At 33.8% G+C, this 23,732-nt stretch overlaps 1 protein-coding gene across 21 annotated transcripts in view; it reads left to right on the top strand.

Moving 5' to 3' along the window:
* LOC143236454 (uncharacterized) overlaps positions 1 to 23,732 on the top strand; it is a 146,935-nt gene that overhangs the window by 38,653 nt on the left and 84,550 nt on the right. For 14 of the 21 annotated variants that reach the window (XM_076474711.1, XM_076474721.1, XM_076474714.1 and 11 more), the window contains 2 exons: positions 12,195 to 12,260; positions 14,123 to 14,217. In XM_076474711.1, the coding sequence (XP_076330826.1) occupies positions 12,195 to 12,260; positions 14,123 to 14,217 (161 nt within the window). Of the gene's footprint in view, positions 1 to 1,818; positions 1,964 to 6,621; positions 6,903 to 12,194; positions 12,261 to 14,122; positions 14,218 to 23,732 lie in introns of those variants that run through there. The other 7 variants (XM_076474728.1, XM_076474727.1, XM_076474708.1 and 4 more) reach the window with 4 other exon arrangements.

The raw sequence follows: 23,732 nt of genomic DNA, 5'->3' as shown, positions 1-23,732 counted from the left end.
AGCTTAATTAATGGTTATGATTATGATGAAGTTAAAGAGAAGTGGGGAAAGTCATGGCGTTTGATTTTTCCGGAATTTTAACCGCGGGTTAACGGATTGTCCTAAAGATAGACACCACCCACTTTCCGATTAAGTGATATATTAACCCTACATTACACATTGCAACGTACAAGTAACAAGTCTTTGTTGTTTAACACGCATTCAAATGTTTCATTTCTGTAGGTGAATACTATCACTTTCAGGTTAGTCGAAAAACAACTACAGTGGAATTAATTTTGGTAGTTCTTCAAATAAACAGTATTACTTCACTTTTGTGTGTGTGCAGTTTAGAACTGTTTAAGCAAAAACTTCAAAACACAACATTTTATATCTATTTTCATAATGTGTGCAATACAGGATTAAGGGTGGTTAATGGTATCGAACTCCATGTAAAATGATACGTCAGTTCATAATGCTTTACATATAAATTAGTGTTTTTCAAGTAGTGTGCCACGCTGTTGACGTAATCAGCATCATAATAGGATGTCACGTGGAAGTTAAGATGGTGAATAGTTTACTTCCAATCACTAAACATGGTTTGACAAATTACGACCTCACCATTTTCAACGTCTTAATATTCAGACACGAAAGCGCTGAAAATTTAATGTTCTCTCTGTCATATTGTAATGTTTAAATTCCATGTATATCTAACAAGTTTTGAGTTTATTGTTCTACATTAAAAGCTTAATTTATAAAGTGTAAGACATTCGAATTTACAGAATTAATAACGTCAGCTATTATATGATTATATAACGCGAAGAAATAGGATTTATACTGTTGTATAATAACTATCAATTTTTTTTCCCCCTATTCTGCCTCATCGTTTTTCACGACGCAGTGGCAAGCTCTAGGGCGTAAAACATTATATTTGAGGTTCGATCTTCATGGGAGACTCAGAAAAGATGTCCCACTAAACTGTTTTACAAAATAACAAATATGCCCCTCTCCATTTGATGGCCTGGTGGTTAAGGTACTCTATTCGCAATCTACAGATAGCAGGTTCGCCGTTTTAGCTGTGGGGGGGGGGGGTTATGATGGAACGATCAGTCCTACTATTCGTTAGTAAAAGAGTAGTCCAACAGTTGGCGGAGGGTGGTGATGACTAACTGCATTACCTGCAGTCTCACACTACTAAATTAGGGAGGGCTAGCACAGATAGCTCTCACGTTTCTTTGCGCAAAATGCCCCCCATCCCTCCCGTTTGTTTCATCTGCTTCCGCCTACAGACTTTGTGCTCAAAACACCGATGGGAAATTGGACAATACAAACTTAATAAAAAGTTTGATGAATTCGTCAATTCTTTATAGATGAATTTTTCATAGAGATTTGGAGATCTACAGGTTAAGTCGATTTGGTTTCCCGGCGGCTATTGGTTAAATTTAATCGGAGAACTGAATTGTGTGTTGCTTAAACAATCCTGTTTGTACAGCACAATCGGCAAAAGTAAGTTGATGTGTTTAACTATGCCATCTCATGACAATATTTTGAACGTTAACAAGTTCCCCATAGACAATAGATATTCTAACGAGTGTTGATGGAAACTTTAAATGTAGCTGTCCAATCTTCCAACAATGCCAACTACGCTTGTGTGTGCCGCGATTTCGACAAGTGAAGTTCACGGTTCAAGGCCGACCATACTTTGAGGGACCTTGCCTACTACTTGGCGTTGATGTATACCCAGAATTTTTAGCGCTTGCTTCGTTGTACCAGTTACGAGTGCTCTTTGAAAGCGCGTGATTTTTATTTTTTTCAAAACCGTTTAAAAACTAAACAAAAAGCGGTCTCGTCTCACAGAAAACCACGTGAGTAACGTGATGGCTATTGCATTGGAGGGGCCTGGTCAATTGGATATAGGCGAACAAGAAGGACTGTTGGGAGTTTTTGTAAGCTTTAAAGCGCCAAACATTGTACAGGGTGAATTAAGGTATGTTTTTTTTATTTGGAAATTTCGAATTACTGTGAACGTATGATTGATTGCTGTACGCAGTTTTTATTGGTTATCCATGCGTTCAAGGCACACATTTTTTAGACTTCTAACGCGACCTTTTAACGTACCCAGGCAATGTACATAATATGTATGGAACTTGAAAAGTTTGTTTTTTGGGAATGAGCTGGACGTGGCCTAATAATTATCATGCAGCCTGTGTATCCGAGAGTTTTGTATTCGTGCTCCGTTACTGCAAAATCTCGCTGTGCTCTTTGGGGCCGCCATGGGTGCTTTATGAGTGTAATGGTAAAATTCTGTATTCGACTGAGTACCCTAAGAGTTGGCGGAGAGTACTGTTGATTAGCTATCTTTCTTATAGCCTATTAGTTCAAAGTTAAGGGTGTCTAACAGAGATACAATATCTGTGCGTTTGAATAATTATAATAATGCTACAAGTTCATCATTATGGATTAAACGTCATCACTTACCCGCAATATAAGCACTAATTAACTTCTTTTGTAACTAATGGAAAACTAGATTTGTGTGATGTATGTATGGAGGGATTTTCAATATTATATATCACACTCCCATATATATTAATGGTTGTGGAAGAGAAAAGCGTGCGTTAGTGAAGTTTCGATAAAAATACTCTAAATTTTAAAACGTATAGAAAATCCTCATATTTGCTTCCAAATATGTTTGTTGTATGCATAGCGCATGCCGAGTGCGACTACAGCTACTACGTTATAAATCTAAGCGATGTCCACGTGGAACCTAACGTAACGTGTTTATAAAATGCTCTAGTGTTTGTTTTTGTTTTTAAAGAAAGATCACGCATATCTTACATTTGTCCCTGTAAGACGGTCTATAGTAAGTGGTATGCGATCCGTCATGGTGGATTCGAGTTGCTCATGCCTCTCGGTGGTTTTTGTAGACGTGTGGTTGTTTGTGTAAGCGGAAAGGCCCGTACAGGAACCAAACCCAAATTTTTAGCGTTATAAGCTCTCTTCAGTCTTACCGCTGGATTTAATTGAAGTAACAACGATCATTGAGAGGTTCTTGTAAATGTTCGTAGTGTAATATTACAACAGTGTCATTTTATATACTTACTCAATAACAAATCGTTTCATGTATTCCGAGAATATTTTTCCCACCTCGTGTTGTAGCGTTATAGTAACTTGCTTTCTGTTTATCACGTGTGGACAATCATCAAGAAATTAGCTGTCATTCGTACAGTTCTTGTAATTGGATTATTTACAATTGTACAGTGAAAGAATTATATTGTATCTAATAATATTCTGTCGTTTTAGTCATTCTTGAAATAATAGCCTATTTTTTTCATTCGTCTGCGTAATATTATTTGAGAAATGTTAAGTTTCATATTGGCTTTGTAATTGCAACCTCAGTATTGTGTAACTTCGGAATTATACATTTAAATAATAATTTAAAATTTTAAAGTAGTGCCAAACGTTTAAAGTGCCTAATAAAAAGTTTACTTAGTCGATGGCCAAAATCGATAGACTACCTTTCCCGGTAGCCTCATGCTACCGTCATCAAGTTAATTTACGTCTTTTAATATTGGCTGTCGGCCAAATAACATTTTTATTGTGCATTTTAAACATTGAGAGTAATTATAATTTTAAACTTTATTTATTTATAAAAATGTTTTTGTAAAAGATAAATGATATCTAAAGAAGTATTTGGTACTGCGCATGCCTAGTAGTTATAATTTATGTTCCTTTTGCGTGTGTGTGAGCGCATACTTGTATATGAATTCGTAATTGTTCACGTGATGGTAATATACGTAATTAAGTCGGTTGTTTCATTGAAGACTTAAATGCTCATATGTACAACAGCTAAAATTATTATTATTGTTGCTGTTTGTTTTTCTTTCTAAATACAGAGTACCTGCTTCTCTTTGATAAAACGTTTTTAACACGTGTAATTTGACATAAACTATTGTGTCCAAGTTTTTGGAGAAGATCCAGTACCCTTCCTTAGGCGTTTTTCAACAACTTTGTTTTAACAAAAAGACGGCAGCTATTACATAAACAACTGAGAGTTTGGAATGCCTAAATGTAATGTTTCAGTTCGTAATAGCCCCACGGTGGGACAGCGGTAAAGTATTTAGATTTACAACGCTGAAATTAGGGTTCGATTTCCCTCGGTAAACATTGCAGATAATCCGATGGGGTTTTGCTGTAAGAACAACACACACACACACACAGTTAAGAATTTATTCTTTTTTTTTTTAAACACCACATGTGTGAGGAGATAGAATATTACATGTTATTTTTAGCATTTGTAAAAGTAGACTTCATCAGTGTCGAATCGATGGTAAATTGTTTTTATAAAATATTTATGAACACATGTTTGACGTGTTAACATTCTAAGGTATAATATCAGCAAACATTATAAATTACATTACCAATCTGTAAACAATATAATATATACTACGACAAAACACTGTAAACTTTATTACTAATCTTTATAATAGTGCTGTCTGTTGTCTTTCCGTGTAACTATTTTGCAGGGTGTGGATGTTCTCCAAAATTGGTGTGGAAGTCCATAGGGTTATAAACATTTTCAATTTTATAGTGTTTGTGCGTTTTTACATTTTGTACTACTACGCCCCTGTTGATGGATCTTCACCAAATTTGGCGTGAAGGATTGTTGGGTTCTTGCAGAAATATATGCAAATTTGATATGTGACATTTTGTGTTTTATAGTTTTTATGGGCGTTTCTTACAATTACATATAAGGGAATCAGTTTTTCGTGTCCTGAAATGGACTTTCCGTAACCAAGAATTTACATAACTTCCGTTAGGGGGGGAATGTGTACTCTAGCTAGTAACCAATGTATATATATGTGCTATCGATCTGTAAACACTGATATATACTGCAATCCTGTAAACAGTATAACATAAGCAAATAATAAAATACCAATCATGTTATTGTTCTGAGCTGTCTTAATGAAGAGCATCTTTTCACTTTGATTTATTGACTCATAAAATCAATTAATCAAATTTATTATACCACAACTTAAATGGTTGTCTTATTATTCACTGTTGTTTATCACACTTTTGTTTCCATGTAATGTTCTAATCGTTAACCATTTGCTTAATGTCATTTGAAGAAATGTGTTTTTCAATTAGCTTTGTTAAGTGTCACTCAGTATATTATATCATTTCAACACGATAAATTAAATAGAAATATTTTAGAAGTTTAATAATATTTGAAGAAATAGAAGTTGGTATTGATTTAGTTCAGTTACGTGAAATTCATTATTTTGAAAGACCATGTATTTGTTTATGGAAAGAAAGGATATTATACAGAAAAAGGACAGTATATTTTCAGGATAAGAAAAATTGGTGGTACAATAAGCAGTTGTAAATATAGTCAAAGTAGGACAATTGAAAAGGACTGCACAGTTGAATTATGGCAAATCAGTGGTACGAAACACAAAATATAAAACTAAAAATTTATAACTATCTCACCATGATCCTAATGAACCTCTATATCAAATTTAGTAAAGATTCATCCATGGAAGGTGAAGTAGTGATAGAAAACACTAAAATGGCCATAAAATCTGCAAAACACAAAATGAAAAACTGAACATTTGTATTTACCCTAAAATGGCCCAAATAAACCACCACACCAATTTTAGTGAAGATCCAACAACACCCTACAAAATATTTACTTGGACAGACAACAGACAGTATTGTTATATTTTTGATCAAAGCAAGCTACCTATGTAGTTCATAAACAAAAATCAACCTGCTAATAATTTACTTCCGTATAAAGTCAACTTAGGGTTAAATCATCATTAGAAAGGATTTCGTTTGAACCTTTACTCATCCAATCACAAGTGAGCTTAGAATGAAGGCCTTCATTTCAACTTTTACCCATCCAATCACAAGTGAGCCCTCATGAAGGCCCTCATGGCCCCTCATAATTAATTTCCCCCTCCATTTAAGTGAAAAGTGCTTCAAGTTTTATTAAGTTTAGTTTGCTTGTTCATTGAAGCTAGCATACTGTACTTCATGCGATTAACTAATAAAAGTTAATATAAGCAGTATCATAGTAAAATATAAAGATTGACCAATGGTCATTAGTTGTACTATAGGAACATAACCTGTAGCATAGTATGTAAGAAAGTTAACAGTAATATATAGTATTTACTCAGATCGCTTTTGTTCCAAAGTATGCAGTTTCAAGTGTAAATTTTTCTACCTTTGTTTAAAATTATTAGTACCAGTGTAATAGAGGACTGTTTTATAGAAGCAGCTTGTCATATATTTAACTGTACAGCTGTCTTTGCTCACTTAAACAAGATAAGTGTATTTTACCTGTTGTTATACAGGAACTGCATATTAAATCTTTTTATTCCTTTACTACATAATAAACTTACTGTGTATTTTCTCATGTAGTTTCAGAGGAAAACATTTGTGAATATAATAATAATAAAAGTTTTGAACGAAAGGTACCTTTAGAGGGTAAGTTGGCAATATAATTGAAACTACATAAAAACCTATTTTCAAAAACATTTTCACAAGTACAGAATGATGTTAGGATATCAGAGTTTGGGTGGATGTCCACTTGTTCCTTAGGTGGGGCTATTTCCTGTAGTGAATCTCTGATATAGCACGACAAATCCTGTTGTTTTCTGTGTGCGTGTACAAAGAAACAGTCAACTACTCGATCCATTGTTTTCTAATTTTGGATATACTGTGTTAAACCTAATGCTTACCACTCATATGCTTTGTTCAGGTGTTGCATTGTTGTATAACAGTTTAGGACAGTGTATGCATTATTTCTTGTGTATCGATACATAGGTGCACTAAAACCGTGTATGGAAATCCTGTAACCCTTGTGCTATATACACAAAACATGTTAAGAAGGCGAAGAAGTTCGATTTTTCGTGATTCTGTGGTAGGTAAGATTTATCTGTAGAACAGTAAATTCCCAGTTTCTGCTATATATATATTGTGTGTGTGTGTGTATTTTTACCAGATACATAGTTCAACGTTTTGACTATTGATTACGTGGAGAGTTTGTTTTTTGTTTCTGAAATTCGCGCAAAACGTCGTTTCGTTGGTTGAAAGTAAGTCGTTAAAATGTGAAGTTAAATTTGTTTACGTTTGTTGCCCATAGTTACAACTTCATATAAGAGAAACAGGATAGACTGACTTTACGAGTTGTTTGTTTGTTTTGAATTTCGCATAAAGCAACACGAAGAACAACTGCGTTAGCCGTTCCTAATTTAGCAGTGTAAGAGTATCCCACTCTTTGGCTACTCTTTTACCAACGAATACTGGGATTGACCGTACAATATAACGCCCCCACGGCGGAAAAGGCGAGCATGTTTGGTGTGACGGGTATTCGAACCCGCGACCCTCAGATTACTAGTCGAGCGCCTTAACTATGGAGGGAAACAAACATCAGTAAAACAAAAAAAAAAAAACAAACAAAACGTTAAAGTGGAATCTTATTGGGGAAAAAAACGATGGTTTCGTATTTGGCCTACATGAGTAACCGTTGTTGTTCTTGTGTATGAGAATTTGAGGCCTCATATTTTAAATGTCTTTGTGAAAGTCTCGTGTGATTTGTTTATTGGATAGTTATACCCTTGAAAATGCCTTGTAAACCTTTGTGATCTTGAGAATAATTTAACACAAAATATATTTTCGTTTGATTTTTACCTAAATTTCAATTAATGTATAATATTAACGTTTAATACAAATAGAGGTCTAACTAAGTCCTGTTATTTTCAGATCTACAGAAGTAAATAGATTCATAGTTAATTTATTACAGATAAAAACCACTTAGAAATTTTGTATTTTTCCACTATCTGGTTGCAACATCTAGTATAAAACATTGTTTTCTATGTATGTCAGTTCTGTTACTATGAACGTTACGCGGTTGCGACATTTCTGTATCAGGCCCATAATGGTGTCGAAATCAGCCTACGGCAATGACTTTGTGAAGTTCATATCATAATTAATTTCAGATCGTCGACTCGTTCCATTGGGCTAGGTTTGGCTTCACCATGTTACTGGTTTGGTTTGTTTTGAATTTCGCGCAAAGTTACACGAGAGCTATCTTCGCTAGTCGTCCCTAACTTGGCAGTGTAAGACTAGAGAGAAGGCAGCTACTACCACTCTTTTACCAACGAATAGTGGGATTGACCTTTGGACCTTAACATTATAATGCCCTAATGGCTGAAAGGGCGAGCATGTCTAGTGTAACGGAGATTCGAACCCGCGATCTTCAGATTACCGATTCGAGTGCCTTAACCATCTGGCCATGCCGGGCTTCCATGTTACTGACATAACCTTAGTGGCACTGACAGATTTAGTTAGTACGTATTAGGACATTTGTATGTTCATTGTTTTGACTCGTTACAAGTAAATAAAAAGCGTATGAGGTTTGCCAGGGCGAATAAAATTACAACAATAATTACAGTCATCGATGGATGAATGAAGTAACCACAGAACACATTGGATGTTAATGTTCTTTACATCTGTACAAATGACTCTATTTTTAATGTTTTTAAAATCTCATCGATAAAGAGATGCACACGTATCTGATGATAACATTCATTGGATATTTTCATGACAAGTCCCTTTTGAAATGCGTGCACTATGTAACACGTAGTTGTTAATGTTTCAGGTATTTTCTTGTGATATGATAACTTGAATTTTCAGCAAGCTTTCGAACAGCTTAGTTTCTGTTTCAGTGATTTAGTATACACAGCTCTATCCTCTTCCTTCTTGGAAATAAATTGTACTGAAAACGTAATGGTGTATTTATTAGTTTGTAGTTTTTATTTTTCACGAAATGTTAATTTCTAATCAGAATCTTTGATTTTTCTCATTGATTTTTGTAAGATTTTGAGAGCATACTGAATTACGTGCGTAAAATTAGTCCCAGAGATAAGGAAGGAGTTCCGTTTAACTATGTACTCGGAGACAATCAAGGCTGAAACAATTTTAACCCCCCTCCCCACAAAAAAGTGCGAGAAAACATTTTTAATTTAAGAAATTCGACTGAAATACAAAAGTATTTACTTTCCAGTTTTCATCGCTTGACCACGTATACGATATCATTGTTTTGCTGGTACACGCGAAAAGCTGGTTCTGCATCGGTGGTGTTAAAAAAAAGGAAGAGAAAAAAGCGGTTATTGGACCGCTAACTTTGATCTTGTAACATACTTAATAGTGAAAGTTTAAATTATAGCGTGCACAAATCTTATTAAACAGGTTTAGTTTCACCCGGAACAAACCATATATAACGTGTGGTGGAGAAGAAACAGATATGACGTCATCACTCGAAACACGTAACCAGTGAAGTTGAGGGTGGACAATAAGTGGGCTTAGGCTTAGTCTCACAAATAAATGCGTCATAATTCGGTGATTGATGTGTATCGTAATCATGACAATGACAAATATAGAAAGCTGAAAAAAATTACGTCAGCAAATGTGTTGTTACTTTAATACAGTTTATAATTAGTGCGTAATAAAATTGTACAGAAAGTTAAATTCAGACACAAATGTATATCGACACAAACGTGTGTGTGCATCGTTAAAGCCATAAAAGTAAAAGGAAAAACAAAAGTCAGTTTGTTTTTACGCGAACCACTCACTGGTCTCTAGAACAATCTTAACCAGATTTGGTAGGATGATCCATTGGACCTAGGGACATGTAGTAGGGTGGCTATTACCCGGCCACACCTGTCATGGGCAACACTCGCAACGGATATATGTTAATTTAGCTAACGACACCACACTCTTGGACAATTTTTTTTTTTATTTTGAGTTTATGGTGGAAAATCTAAGTTTCTTCATAATATATGTCAAACATTCACATTTTTGCCAGGAGAGATGGCAACAAAAGCACAATGTTAGACCTTTAAAGTGAAAAAGATACATCTGGAAACCTCTTGTTTCTCTCCTGGACATTTCTTTGTTGAGTGTTCAAAAGTAGGATCACCAAAAAAATCTCTTTATTTTGGTCCAGAAGTGAGGAAGAACATCTAATGTTTGCAAGAAGCACTCAGAGTGTCAAAAAGCACTAATTCTCTAGAGAGGAATTAGTTACAAAGTAACTGTAACACCATTTTTATATAATGTGGAATAAAAGAAGCAGGAAATAAAATGGTTGTAAAATCGATTGTGTGTGGAATAAGTTAAACATACAAATTCGTTATTTAAGTTATTAGTTCAAGCACTAGATTCAGTCCTTATGTCCTTAGACCAGAAAAGGTGCACACATACCTAAACATCCATCCATATTGGTTTAGTTTTTGATATTGTTGAAATGGGAGAACATTGGAAAACCAAAATATTTAAATGTGTTTGTTTTCTAAAAGCAAATAAAAATTTTAATTTTAGAGCTAAATTAACGTCTTGTGTTGTGATATAATTCTATTAATGCATGTAGGTCTTAATTATGGTTTGTCATTTCAATTCATGTACAACAACTGAAGATTTATTTACAGATTGAAAGATTTAACATTCTGATCATTCCTTTTCATTACTTATGGAATTAGATAGGCCAAAAATCATGTTTTGTGGCTGTGCATGCATTATAGCAGTGACAGTTAAATCTTACTATTCTGTCTACCAAGAGTGACCTATGAATGCTGTTAATTACCTGCCTTCTCTAACAGTTCAAAATTTGGGACAACTATGTGTAGATAATCATTTACATAATTCTGTGTAAAATTTCTGAGACAAACTTAGTTGTGACAAGAGAGCCAGGACTTTTATCATATATAGTAAATGGCTGTAGGGATGGTCAAGAGAAGATGACTGGATATGCAAACTCCTACCTTAGTTTGTGAATGGTGCTTTTTAGTTAATTATATAAAAGCAGGAGGAAGTAAAGTGATGTTATTACTTATTTTTGTTTTCATGGTTCAGTGGTCATTTCATTTGAGGCTACCTTTTAAATTATTTTGAATTGAAAAGTGTAAGTTTTTTAGAAACATGTCTTAGGGCAGGAAGTATATATTGTTGAAAGTTTATACATTAGATGTGAGAAAACAAATGAAACTTGCCATTGCTTTACATATCTGAAATTTATATTGGGTACAAGTAGACACAAACATTCAGGCTTAGTGAAAGGTTCATAGTAATAGTTTTACAGTTAGTCATTTTGACACTGAATGTATGGCTAGCTGTATAACTTAAGAGTACAGGCAGTTATAAACTGAAAGGTGCTTCTTGAAGTTACTTACTAGATGTCTGGGATGTCTATACCTGGTGGTGTAGTTTTGTGTATTTTCTAGTGCTTTTTTGACAGTTCACATTGAAGTTAAGACAATAGTTTTTCTCACATTTCGAAAAGTTACCCATATAAAACAATATATTTCGCACTTAACGTCATGCGACTGTAATTGGAAAGTTCTAATTTTGAATGAGAATGATGACAAGGTCTAGTTATAACTTATGAATCAAAAGGATATACCATATTATATAATCACAACACAAGCACAGTACTTTGTAGTGTTTTCTTAACTTAGTGTTAAAGTAGTTAAGACTTAAAACAGCCCAGACCAAAGTACATTATTAGTATATACACACAGACACAAATGAAAAACAACAAATGTGGAAATGGAAATTTAAACCATTGTAAAAATGGGTGTGAGAAGAGTGTGATTAGGCTAACTGATTTTGATGATAGATCCAGGAAGTGGTGGTACAGTGTGCTTCAACAGTGCTAAGTATTTCACTTATAAAAGTCTTTGTATTACTTTTATATATTTCTTAATTGTTTCTCTGTATTAGTGCCAATTTTAACTTGTTAATTATAAGTTAATTTTGATTTTGGAATAAAATAATATTTCATGGATACTTGGATATTCATTTGGCTCTATCATTTAACAAGCTTACTATATTAAAATCCTTTCTGGGTAAAGGCTGCTGTGACATAATCCTCCAGTCATAAGCTACCCATGATGGCATTATACATTTAATGGCCATTGAAATTAAATAAACGTATAGGTGCTAGATATATTGACTGCAGCATCATGGCTTACATATGCAATTAAGCACCACCACATTAGTTCCATTATGGATGGTTTTTAATTATTTAAATTGTGTATTAGTAAACTAGTTTTTGAATATTTATCAGCTGTGATTGTTCCTGGAAAGTCAGTTTTTTTTTGCTTATTGTTATTTTGGTTGTAGTTTCATATGAAAATGGTGTTTACTTTTCTATTCAGATGGCAGAAGGGAGGCGAAGTCAGGTGGTTCTTCTAGATAACCACACGTTGGAAATTTTAATACAGGTAAGTTATTGATACTCTCTGTATCTGCTGTCTGCACTTTAATTTGGTGCATCTTAATAAGCCATGGTTAAATAGTATCTAATGGAAACAAATATGAAATTCAAAAAGTGCATCCTAAAATAATTCAAATAACATATTCATCATTTAGTTTGGATGAGTGTTGGTGTAAAATGAGTATCATGAGGATGATAAGCAAAAAGCTTACATACAGCGAACACCACTGCTATGATCCAAAATCAGTTAGGATAAAGACGAAGATCAGGTTCAGTATCTGTACCAAAAGCTCTTGTTTAGGTTTAAGAATCCATTCTGAAATGTTCCAACATAAAACATTTACATTTGCAAGTTGAAAGCTTGCTTACAAAAAAAATAACAAAAAAAAACAAAACAAAAAGAGCCATGCACAATAAAGGTCCACAATTGACCAATTAAAGGGATTCCAGCCAAATGTAATGTTAATTTTTTATGTCTGTTGGTGGAATTATAATTATATTGAATTTTTTGAATAAATACCTAATATTTTTTTGGTAAGCATTTCATAAAATAAACTGCAATTCTTCATTATAATATAAAGGCCTTGTCCTTCTTTTGTAGTCTGTTATGCTCTAGGACTACTGATCAGGGTTGGAATTTCAGAAACCAGCTAAACTGGGTGATATAGGGCAAATCCGAGAAAAAGTCTTAGATTTCATTTTTTATTTTTTTATGAAAAATGCATTTCAGTCTTACAATATTATTAGAGGTTTGGATGTTTATTTTGTTACAGTGTTTTTGCCGTTATCACCACATTTATTATGATAATAGGTTGTAATAAACAAATGGAATACATTCTTAAATATGTTATTGAAAAATAGATTACTTTCTCGTTAATTAAAAGGAAATTTCACAGCCATAATTGCTTTTTGTTTATTTGTAAAATGTGAATTTGGGACCAGAAGTAGGAAAAATATAAAATTCTGCTCTGTGTAAAACTTTAAAAATGGTATTTTTATAAATTTTGACAAATTTAACCATTGTTGTTACTAGATTTAATATTGAAAATAACAACCACAAATGAGTTCATCTAATCACCAGATGTGAATGTTCATAGGGCAAAGTACAAGTTAAAAGTCTTTTTTGATAACTATAACATAAAAATTGAGAAAGAAGTGTTTGAAGAGTACGTAAGGTGCATACCTTGGTTCTTAACTTTTCAACCCAAGCAAATACTACCGACACCTGCATGAATATTCTGATTTATCCATCAGACAGTGACAGTGTCTGATGACATTTATGTCACTTTGGCTGAAAATTAATCCAAATCATTATTATCAACAGATTTAAGAAAATTGAAATGTTATAAGGCATGGTAATAATTATTAGGAAATCATGAAAATAATTGTGGTAGAATATGCAAAACATTACAGGTTTAAAGGGTTAAAAAATAATTCTGAATAATTCATAATTTGTTCTCTGTGATGTACATAAAATACAGTTTCACCAAAAAGATGCATTACAAAGTAAAATGAATTACAGTTGGTTACTTAACTTTGGCTAAAAAAAAGAAATGTTCTGACCGTTTTTAAAAATTATTTGCAGTCATTACCTTTCATGAATATCTTGACCAAAAGTAGCTCAAAACTTCCATTAGAACTTAGTTAAACTGCACTTACTGTATCAAATAAAAGCTTCATATGTGACACTAAATTACTTTCATTTCAAACAAGATTGATTTTAGATTCAACATTTCAGTTATTCTTAGCTAATAGAAGTTTGATGGTTTAATTACAATGTTGTTTAAATCATCAATTTTAATTTGGTATGTTTTAGTCACTTGTTTATTTGAAGAAGTTTTGCAATTTCAAATTATTCTGTATTTTCAGCCAAAACTGTATGCTGGAGAACTTCTGGACATGGTGGCTTCCCATTTTAATTTAAAAGAAAAAGAGTATTTTGGTTTGGCATTCCTTGATGATACGTAAGTGCATTTAACCCAATGTAGTCTTAACTTATATTTGTATTTTGCTTTTCATCATAGTATAGTGGTTTGCATTAGTAGACTTCCATTTATATAATGACTTAAGTTAACCAAGCTGTTATAGAAAATGGAAGAGCCAGCATTAGGCCTGTGATTCTGTAATGGAAAACATGAAAAGTTACTTTCTAATTATGAAAGTGAATAAAAAACTAAATGAAATTTTATTTTGCCCTATAATTTAATACATATGATTTATGCTATATAAATTTCTGTATTTGATTCATGTTGACAAGATAATGACCACAGAAAACAGTTGACTATTGTTTGTTGTGTTAGATAAAGCATTGACAATAAGAAACTTGACTAGGGGTTAGCCATTCTGTATGAAGTACAAGCCAAAAGAAACTATATATAACTAGTCTGACATACCAGAAAAGTGATGACCACAAGAATCTATTTATTTAGTAGTCTGTCATGACAGCTAAAGTATTGACCACAAGAAATTGTTTACTAGTGGTAAGTCATGACAGTTAGTGTACTGAATGCAAGAAACTGTGCACTATAACTTTGTCATTTCAGTTAAAGTATTGATCATAAGAAACTGTTTACTTGTGGTCTCTCATGTCAGCCAAAATGCTGACCTCAAAAATCTGTTTACTAGTGGTTTGTTATACCAACTAAAGTACTGACCACAAGAACTTACTTTTTGGAGATCTAACCACAAGTAACTGTTTGTTGGTGGTTTGTTAAGCTGTATGCTGTTTAAATAACTGGATAAAAACGACTTTATTCCTAGCTAGGATGGCTGTTGGTCTTTTTTTTTTCTCTTTCAAAGGAAATGTTTAAAGTATGGGCAAATAATTTTTACTTCTTAAATAAAGACTACTTTGAATTTAATTATGTCTGCTAATTATTTGTCTATTAGCCTTTTCAAACTTCTGTACCATTGACTCATTATTTGGTATTCATTAACACGTCTGAAAATAGTGAAGTCCATTTTAATTATGCGTGGAATGATTATTCAGGTAAAAGTGCCGTTAGTTACTGTTTGGTTGATTGTTTCACAGAAAAATTTGTATTGAAAAAGTTATGCTGTTCTAAACAATTATTTTTTCATTAATTGCACATTTTATTCATTAGTATATCAAATTAAAAATTAAGTTAAAAAATTTCACAATGAGCATTTTCTTCTGTGAAGGAATAATTTTATTAAATAAAACTAAATCTTGAAATTCTGTATTTTATTTCATTACCCACAAATATTTCATGGATTCATTATGTCTAGTGTTATTGATGAAAACACTTTATCAGGATAATCAAGTTAATATTGTACCAGACAACTTTGATACTTCTATTCAGAAATTCGATTTCAAATACATGTGCATAAAACTGCACTGTATAACTTAGGATTTAGGGGGAGGAGTGTCAGCTTTGACAACTGCAAAAGGAAAAGATGAAATTAAGAGGTTAGGTTTTAACTTGTGTGTTATTAATCAGTAGGCCAAGTTTGTGATTAATTCACTCTTGTAGCTAGTTTTTCAATATCGATGGCCAAAATTACCATTAACCATCATACCTTTTTGGGACATTGAGTTTACAAACTTACAGTACCAAAACATAGGGTTTTTTATTCCTGCAATGGACACAGCAGAGAGCCTGATTTGGCTTTGCTCTAAAACAAACAAATCATAATAACGAAGCCCATCATGGTCAGGAAGTTGGGGTGCTTGACTCGTAATCTGAGAGTCAGAGGCTCAGATCTCTGGTACACAAAACTTGCCCTTTCGGCCTTGGGTGCATTATAATGTGACAGTTAATCCCACTATTCATTGGTAAATGTATAACTCAAGAGTTTGGATGTTTGTGGTGATGACTTGCTGTCTTCCCTCTAGTCTAACACTGCTAAATTAGGGATGACTAGTGCAGATAGCTCTCGTGTAGCTTTGCACAAAATTTAAAAAACCTACCCACTAACTAGGGCAGATTACCTAAATTAAATGGATAGCAGGCACTAGTACATTTGAAAGTAAAGACACATATTATGTAAATCTTTGTTTTCTCCAAATTTTATAAGATTATTAACTTTTTATTCATAAAACAACATTTAATAGATTATTCTAATAACCTTCAATAAAAGTATCTAATTATTTCACACATTTCTTCAAGAGAAAGAATGTCAGTTTACTGAACATGAATACCATCAGTGAAAGTATGGTACTTTATGTAACAGTGTTAGATATTATTTTTTAGTAGTTTAAATATATGGTAAAAATGTTACAACCCAGATATTCATGGCAATCCTGGTTTTGAACCATGATCTGTTCTTCCAGTCTTGCAACTTAGTGAAGCCTAATTTCATAAAATATTAACGTTTGACTAGGTGGCAATTGAAACATTTACACTGTCACATTGCAGTTTACAAGTGTTAGTTATTGAACAAAACTCCAACAGCAGCAGATTATAATTCAACAAGATTAGTAAAAATTGTCAATTTGAAAAAGGAAAACAGGGATGGTCAAAAAAGTTACAGAAACAAATGAAATCAGAATACAAGGATTATATTTTCATGACTTACAAATGGGAACTCTAAAAACAATAAACACAAAAGCTGGAAATGGTGTTTACATTATTCCTTCAAGCTACAAATCCCTATCTTTACACCACTAAAATTGGTAAATACTGTATTTGTGGAGTCAAAATTGGGATTTTTCTATGAGGAAGTAACACAGACACTATTTCCAGCCTTGTGTTTGCTTTTTTAGAACTCCTAGTTGTAGTCTTGAAAATATAATTTTTACATTTTGATTCATTTTGTTTCTGTACTTTTTTGAATGTTGAACTTTGTCTATCAGTATAACTTTTCAAGCAGAAGACAAACAGCATGGTTCATAAGATATATATATATATCATACTATAATGGAACTCTTGCTTGAATGATACTGGGAAAACGTTATTACTACACTGTGTACAACTACCAACTTCGCGAAATTTTTATCCTTTATACATGTAGATTTGCAATAGGGGTCACGATTTTCCCGTTTCGCCTACGTTTGTTATCACGGATAATTTTATTTTTGTCTATTCTCAGGATGCAGATATGACGTCATGAATAAATCACACGCAAATCTAATGCTCTGATGTCGTCTGTATAGTTACAATAGTACTGTCTGTTGTATGTCCATGTAAGTACTTCACTAGGTGTCGATGGATCTTCACCAAAGTTAGTACAGAGGCTCATAAGATTCATGGGGAAATACACACAAATTTTGAATTTTGCGGTTATTACGAGTGTTTTTGCGTTTATTTGTTTTTTGCCACTGCTTCGTCCATGTTGATGGATATTCAATAAATTTGGCAAGAAGGTTTGTTGAGTACACGAGGAGATACATTCAAATCAACGGTTTTACATTTGTGTATTACTGTTTTTGTGTTTTTTTTTAATTATATATAAAGGAAATAACTTTTAATGTCCTTAGATAACCTTTCAATAATCATGAATTTACATAACGTCGGTCCAGCTGTACCCCAGCTAGTATATATATGAGTGGTTCTTGTCTTTCTGGAAGTCCACATATGATGTAAGAGATAAGTCATTTTAAAGGTATTGGATGCCAGGTTTCAACGAGTTTATGTGTATTCATAAAAAAAAAAAAAGTTTCTTCTTAGCACGTTATATCATGGCGCCAGTACTTTCAAGATATGCTAGAAATCTCTATTGTCGTATATGTCTGATTCTCATCTGCCATCTCCCAGTTCCTAAGAACATCTTATGTCGTCGTAACGACCACAATCTCAACCAATCCCGGCGGTATTTCTGCAGGCAAAGAATTTTTTCTTTGGGGGAGCGGCTCAAATTGTAATCATAGAGGTCTAGCGTGCTCATAGACGAACACCCTAACAACCAGCTTCACTCCTAAGAGCATACGAGTAACAATATATAAGAATATTTAACGATCTATTATATTCAGCGCCAGTGAGGCCTTTCATTAATACTAGGACTCGTTTATAGTGTTGAAATATTATTTATATTATCAGATTTCATTAACAACAATCGTTATGATGTGGATGAGATTAAGTTGGTGAAGTTTAATTTTGTAAACATTGTATTTGAGTCATTTACAAATCAGAGTTAGAGTAAGGGTTAATAACAGTGTAATTTACTTAACATCTCTGACCTTACTCTTGTCTTATACTTACTACTTTCCATTACTTTCCGCTTTCAGACTAAGTAGCTACTTTTCTCGTATTTTTTTTTCTCTTGGTATTTTGCATAATAACCAGGAAATTATTTGAAAGTGCTATTGTTTAAAACTTCTTAGTTGTCGATGACATAGCTGACATACAACTGTTATTTCATCAGTGATCAAATATTCCGAAATGTTCTCACACTGGTCTGTGCATAATGACGACTTTTCAGAAACTTAGAATTTCTTAAATCACAAGCCTAGCATGGTGAGGTAGCTCGACTTGAAATCTGAGGGTCGCGGGTTTAAATCTCCGTCAAACCAAACATGCACGCCCTTTCAGGTGTGGGGGCTAATAACGCCACATTGTTATGGTCAATCCCAAGAGTTGGCGGTGGGTGGTGATGACTAGCTGTCTTCTATGTAGTCTTACACTGCTAAATTAGGAACGGCTAACGCAGGTATTCCTCGTGTTGCTTTACGTGAAATTCAAAACAAACAAACGAACAAACAACTCGTAAATCGCACTCTATCCTTCTACTCTTCTCTGAAGTTGTAACTATGGGCAACAAACATAAAGAAATTTAACTTCACATTTTTAACGACTTACTTTAAACTAACAAAACGACGGACTTCATTTATTAGGCTCTTCACTATATTTGTAATTATTTTTATGATTCATCATTCGCTTTGTTCTGAATGTTTAGTCTAGAAAACAGAGTAAATTAAAAAAACAACTGTATACGTGTGTTGCTTCTAGGATGATTTGTTTTCAGTAGTAAAAAAATCAACACATTGCCATGTTTTTATAATACAATAAATTACGAAGAAAAAAAAACCTACAGCAATTCGACTTTGATGTTTAGTAATAAAATACTAAATAATCTGACCCAGGAATGTCTTCGTTGTTTTAGTAAGATAGTTGCAATTAATTAATTCTTACTGACCTGCCCCCTAATAGCTCAGCGGTAAATCAGTTGACTTATAATGCCAAAAACAGGATTTCGATACCCGTAGTTGACACAACACAGATAGCCCATTGTATAGTTTTGTGCTTAATAAAACAACAACAAAAAACTGACCAGTATTATTTAGGGTATCAGTACTAAATAAAGAACTGTACATGTAAACCAAAGTGCTTACATTCCACTACCGTATGAGGCCTTTATTTTTTATTTCTTCCAAGCAACGCTGATGAGCCATGAAATCGATGAAACTAGTCTGTTGCAACGGAAGTAGCGAATTAAAGAATAGATCAAGTCTATACATCATCGTTTCTTCACCGAAATTCACCTTTGGGTGAACAAAAGAAACTGACAAGTAGACGAGTAGATAGTTCATGTTGTGTTAAATAATGGGCCGCCAAGTCGTTAGTACTGTTATTATTATCTTGTGTTTATGGCCTTAATATGTAAAAGAATGTCCGTTGCCATAAAAATCTGTATCAGTTAACAAGAGAAGCTTTTCTGTTATAGTGTTTTCATTTTTATTTCAGCGATGTACTGAGATTAAAAGGAATACGTTAAATAGAATGTTTGCTAGATTAACTAGGTTTTTACATACGTTATGTATGGAATATTTTTAAGTTCTTAATACAAATCACATTGCATTTATATAAAAAAATGTGTATCATTACCTTATATCAGGCTGAGCGTGGATCAGTGGTTAGCTATCTGGACTGTGGAATGGTTCCACCATTACTGAAAAAAACAACTTATTTTTCGGTGTTTACAAGGTTTTCTTTAGATTTTTAATCTTCGAATTGTGTTCAATCTCTATGTTAAAATCAGAACTTCTTGTCTCTTCGCTTGATACCATAGAATCAGGTTGCTGTTTTCGTCTTACTATGCAGATGTTCTTTTAAATGCTTAAACTTTGTTAATAAGTGGGGAACAATTCCCTCTGTTTGTCTTGGGAACATATTAACTATCTATGGGATAATATATTGTATATTCTTCATTGTATTAGTTCTTAATATATTACTGTATGATTGACTTGCATTCTTTATTATGTAAACTCACCTTCCTCTTGTTCTTGGGTTGCTTGTTTGGCAAGGTGGTCTGCAGTTTTATTTTACCAGTGGGGTGGAATTAATTGTAGCGCCATCTGTTTTACTGTCTCCTCTAGTTCGCTTAATCTTTGGCTCGAGGTTATTCTTTAGAAGTTTTTGGAATTTTGGAGAATTTTCAGAACTGACATCACACCAGTAAAGATGAAAGCTTTTGGTGGTTGTAGTTATCTCGCTATTGGAAGGGTATTTGCAAACTTCGTAACTGCTTCTGTCTTGGTATAGGTTGTACAATTTTTTCCTGCTAGTATAGTTTTTTTTTTTCGTGCCCAACAGTTTCGTTTTGTAGATTCATAATCCTTCGTTTATCAGTGGATGCGTTGCTGATTCATCTGTAAAGACATTAGTTCATTTATTTTGAGAGTAGGTTATTTGCATCACTGCGATGATCATTTATTTTCCTCTTGATTTCGATTGGCTAGGTTCCATTAGCGGTCTATTTATATATGTCCAATTTAATAGTGGATAAAGATTTATTTTCCTACAGAGGATCTTGATTTGTATGTGACCATGGCGACATGCATATTCGTGATTATTTCTGGCCGGTTCTTCCTGGGTGACCGCTAAGCGAAACGTGTTATTTTGAGTTTGATTATGATGGAGTTTTATTTTTATTTTTCGTGAGGTGGACAGTGGGACCTGGACTTGGATGCTTGGATTAGCAGCTTTGGACGATTTTTCCTGTGTTCCATTATTTGGACTATTGCTACATTTTTCATTATATTTATTGGTATTATTTTCATGACTCCAGTTATTATTCGTAGGTTTTCATTCTGGATTTTTTTAAGTATTCTGATGAAATCTATCTTTACCGCTGTTCCCCAAGTTTACATTCTATATTCAGGAATTGGTTATATTCTTTTCACATAAACTTCTATCAGAATTTGTTTGATTTGCTTCCCACGTGCAAACTTCTTCATAAAAACCATCCTTAGTCACGCTCTTGCCCCCCGCTAGTCCAGTGGTAAGTCTACGGATTTACCATGCTAAAATCAGGGGATTCGATTTCCCGCGGTGGGCTCAGCAGATAGACCGATGTGGTTTGCTATAAGAAACCAAAAGCCACACTTTTAGCTCTTGCCTTTTGGTTCTTTTTTTTTTTAAATAAGTCCATTCATTCAGGCGTCATAATATACAGGAATGTTGGTGTTTCCATATGAAACAATCTCTCTCATTATACTGTACTTTGACTGGCAAAGCCTTTGGTGACAATGTGATAAAAATGTGGCCAACTCTAACATTTTAATATAAACTGTCTATTTTGATGTATAATCTATTAGTCTGCCCATGGCATCTCGTATCTTCCATTTTGTCATTGTCAGGTCATCTTCTGTACACCATAAGGGAAGGTCATCAGCATAGTGACGGTTTTACTCGTAATGGAAGTTTATTTACCAGGTCGTTCATAAACAACAGGAACAGAGTTTGTGTAAATTATTTTAAAGTCATACTTTACCTTTCCTTTTGGCTACAAAATTTATTCTATTTTTTCTGCTACGCAAAAACAGATATTCTTTGTACATGTTACAACTAATTACACAATTTTTTATATTTTAACACGGAAACAGTTATTATTTAGTTAGTGCTGTGTAGTTTTCTGTTAGATATTCAGAATCGTTCGCTATTTCCACTCTTCTTGTCTTTTGTATTTTAAGTTACAAATTACGTTTCCTGATGTTTAATTTATGATATATATTATACTAAAATTTTTTGCCCTGTAATTGTACACTTGAAATCAACCACAGATACATGATATATATGTTGTGATATTACAGTGCTGCCTGTTCACACATAGTTTTCGTATTATATATCTTTTTGACGACCCGGCATGGCCAGGTGGTTAAGGCACTCGACACGTAATCCGAGGGTCGCGGGTTCGAATTCCAGTCACACCAAACATGCTCACTCTTTCAACCGTGGGGGCGTTATAATGTGACGGTCAATCCCACTATTCGTTGGTAAAAGAGTAGCCCAAGAGTTGGCGGTGGGCGGTGATGACTATCTGCCTTCCCTCTAGTCTTACACTGCAAATTAGGGACGGCTAGCCCTCGAGTAGCTTTGCGCGAAATTCAAAACAACTGAACCAATATATCTTTTTGTACGTGCGTATTAACATGATTTGCTCTAAATTGCTTCTTACAGTGAGGTCAGATAGGTTAAAAATTAGAAGCTTGCTGTGTATTTGTATTTAGTTGTTCTTCTCAAATTATATAAATGTTTATATATATATATATATATATAAATATTTATTTATTTCTGAACTTTTGTTTTTTAAAGTTTATTGAACATAATTTTCATAATATTTTAATTCAGCACGACTTATCATAGAAAACATTAGTATTATTTTTGCCCAATAGATGGCGAATAGCGAAGTTTCTGAACTTCGAATCGCAATATTCGGAAAGGGGCTCGATTACCCGCAACGGACATAACATAAAACGCAATGTGACTTTGATTTTAAACATACGCAAGTCTTACTTAAAGGTAAACTTGAAAGTTTAGTTATGTTTAAATGAAAGTAACTTTCTGAATGTATAAAATGCACTCATGCCATATAAAAATAAACTGTGATCTTTAATTATCTTGTGAGATGAGCTATCTAAGTAACATACTAAAACGTTGAGGCCCGGCATGGCCAGGTGGGTTAAGGCACTCGAGGGCCGCGGGTTCGAATCCCTGTCGCACCAAACATGCTCGCCCTTTCAGCCGTGGGGGCGTTATAATGTTACGATCAATCCCACTATTCATTGGTAAGAAAGTAGTCCAACAGTTGGCGGTGGGCGATGACTAGCGGCCTTTCCACTGATTTTACACTACTAAATTGAGGACGGCTAGCGCAGATAGCCTCGTGTAGCTTTGCGCGAAATTCAAAAACAAAACAAACTAGAACGTTGGTAACAAGCAGTCAAGTACGACGTGAAGCGAACTCTGAACAATCAACAGTTATGGTTACATTCATCTGTCGGAGGAATGTGGCATAGAAAAAAGTGTAAGATTTAACGTTTTGCTGGTTCAATTTGAATAGGGCATAGCCAGATGGTTAGGGCGCTTGACTCGTAATCTGAGGATCGTGAGTTCGAATCTCCCTCACACTAAATATGCTCGTTCTGTTAGCTATGGGGGCAATATAATGTGACGGCCAATCCCAGTATTCGTTGGTAAGAGTAGCACAATAGTTAGCAGTGGGTGGTGATGATTAGTTGCCTACCCTCTGGTCTTGCACTGCTAAATTAGGGACGATTAGCGCAGTAACCTTCGTGTAG

The sequence above is a fragment of the Tachypleus tridentatus genome, chromosome 13 (assembly GCF_004210375.1).
Source record: "Tachypleus tridentatus isolate NWPU-2018 chromosome 13, ASM421037v1, whole genome shotgun sequence".
In the NCBI taxonomy this organism is placed as follows: Eukaryota; Metazoa; Arthropoda; class Merostomata; order Xiphosura; family Limulidae; genus Tachypleus; species Tachypleus tridentatus.
This window is presented reverse-complemented; position numbering and strand designations above follow the sequence as displayed.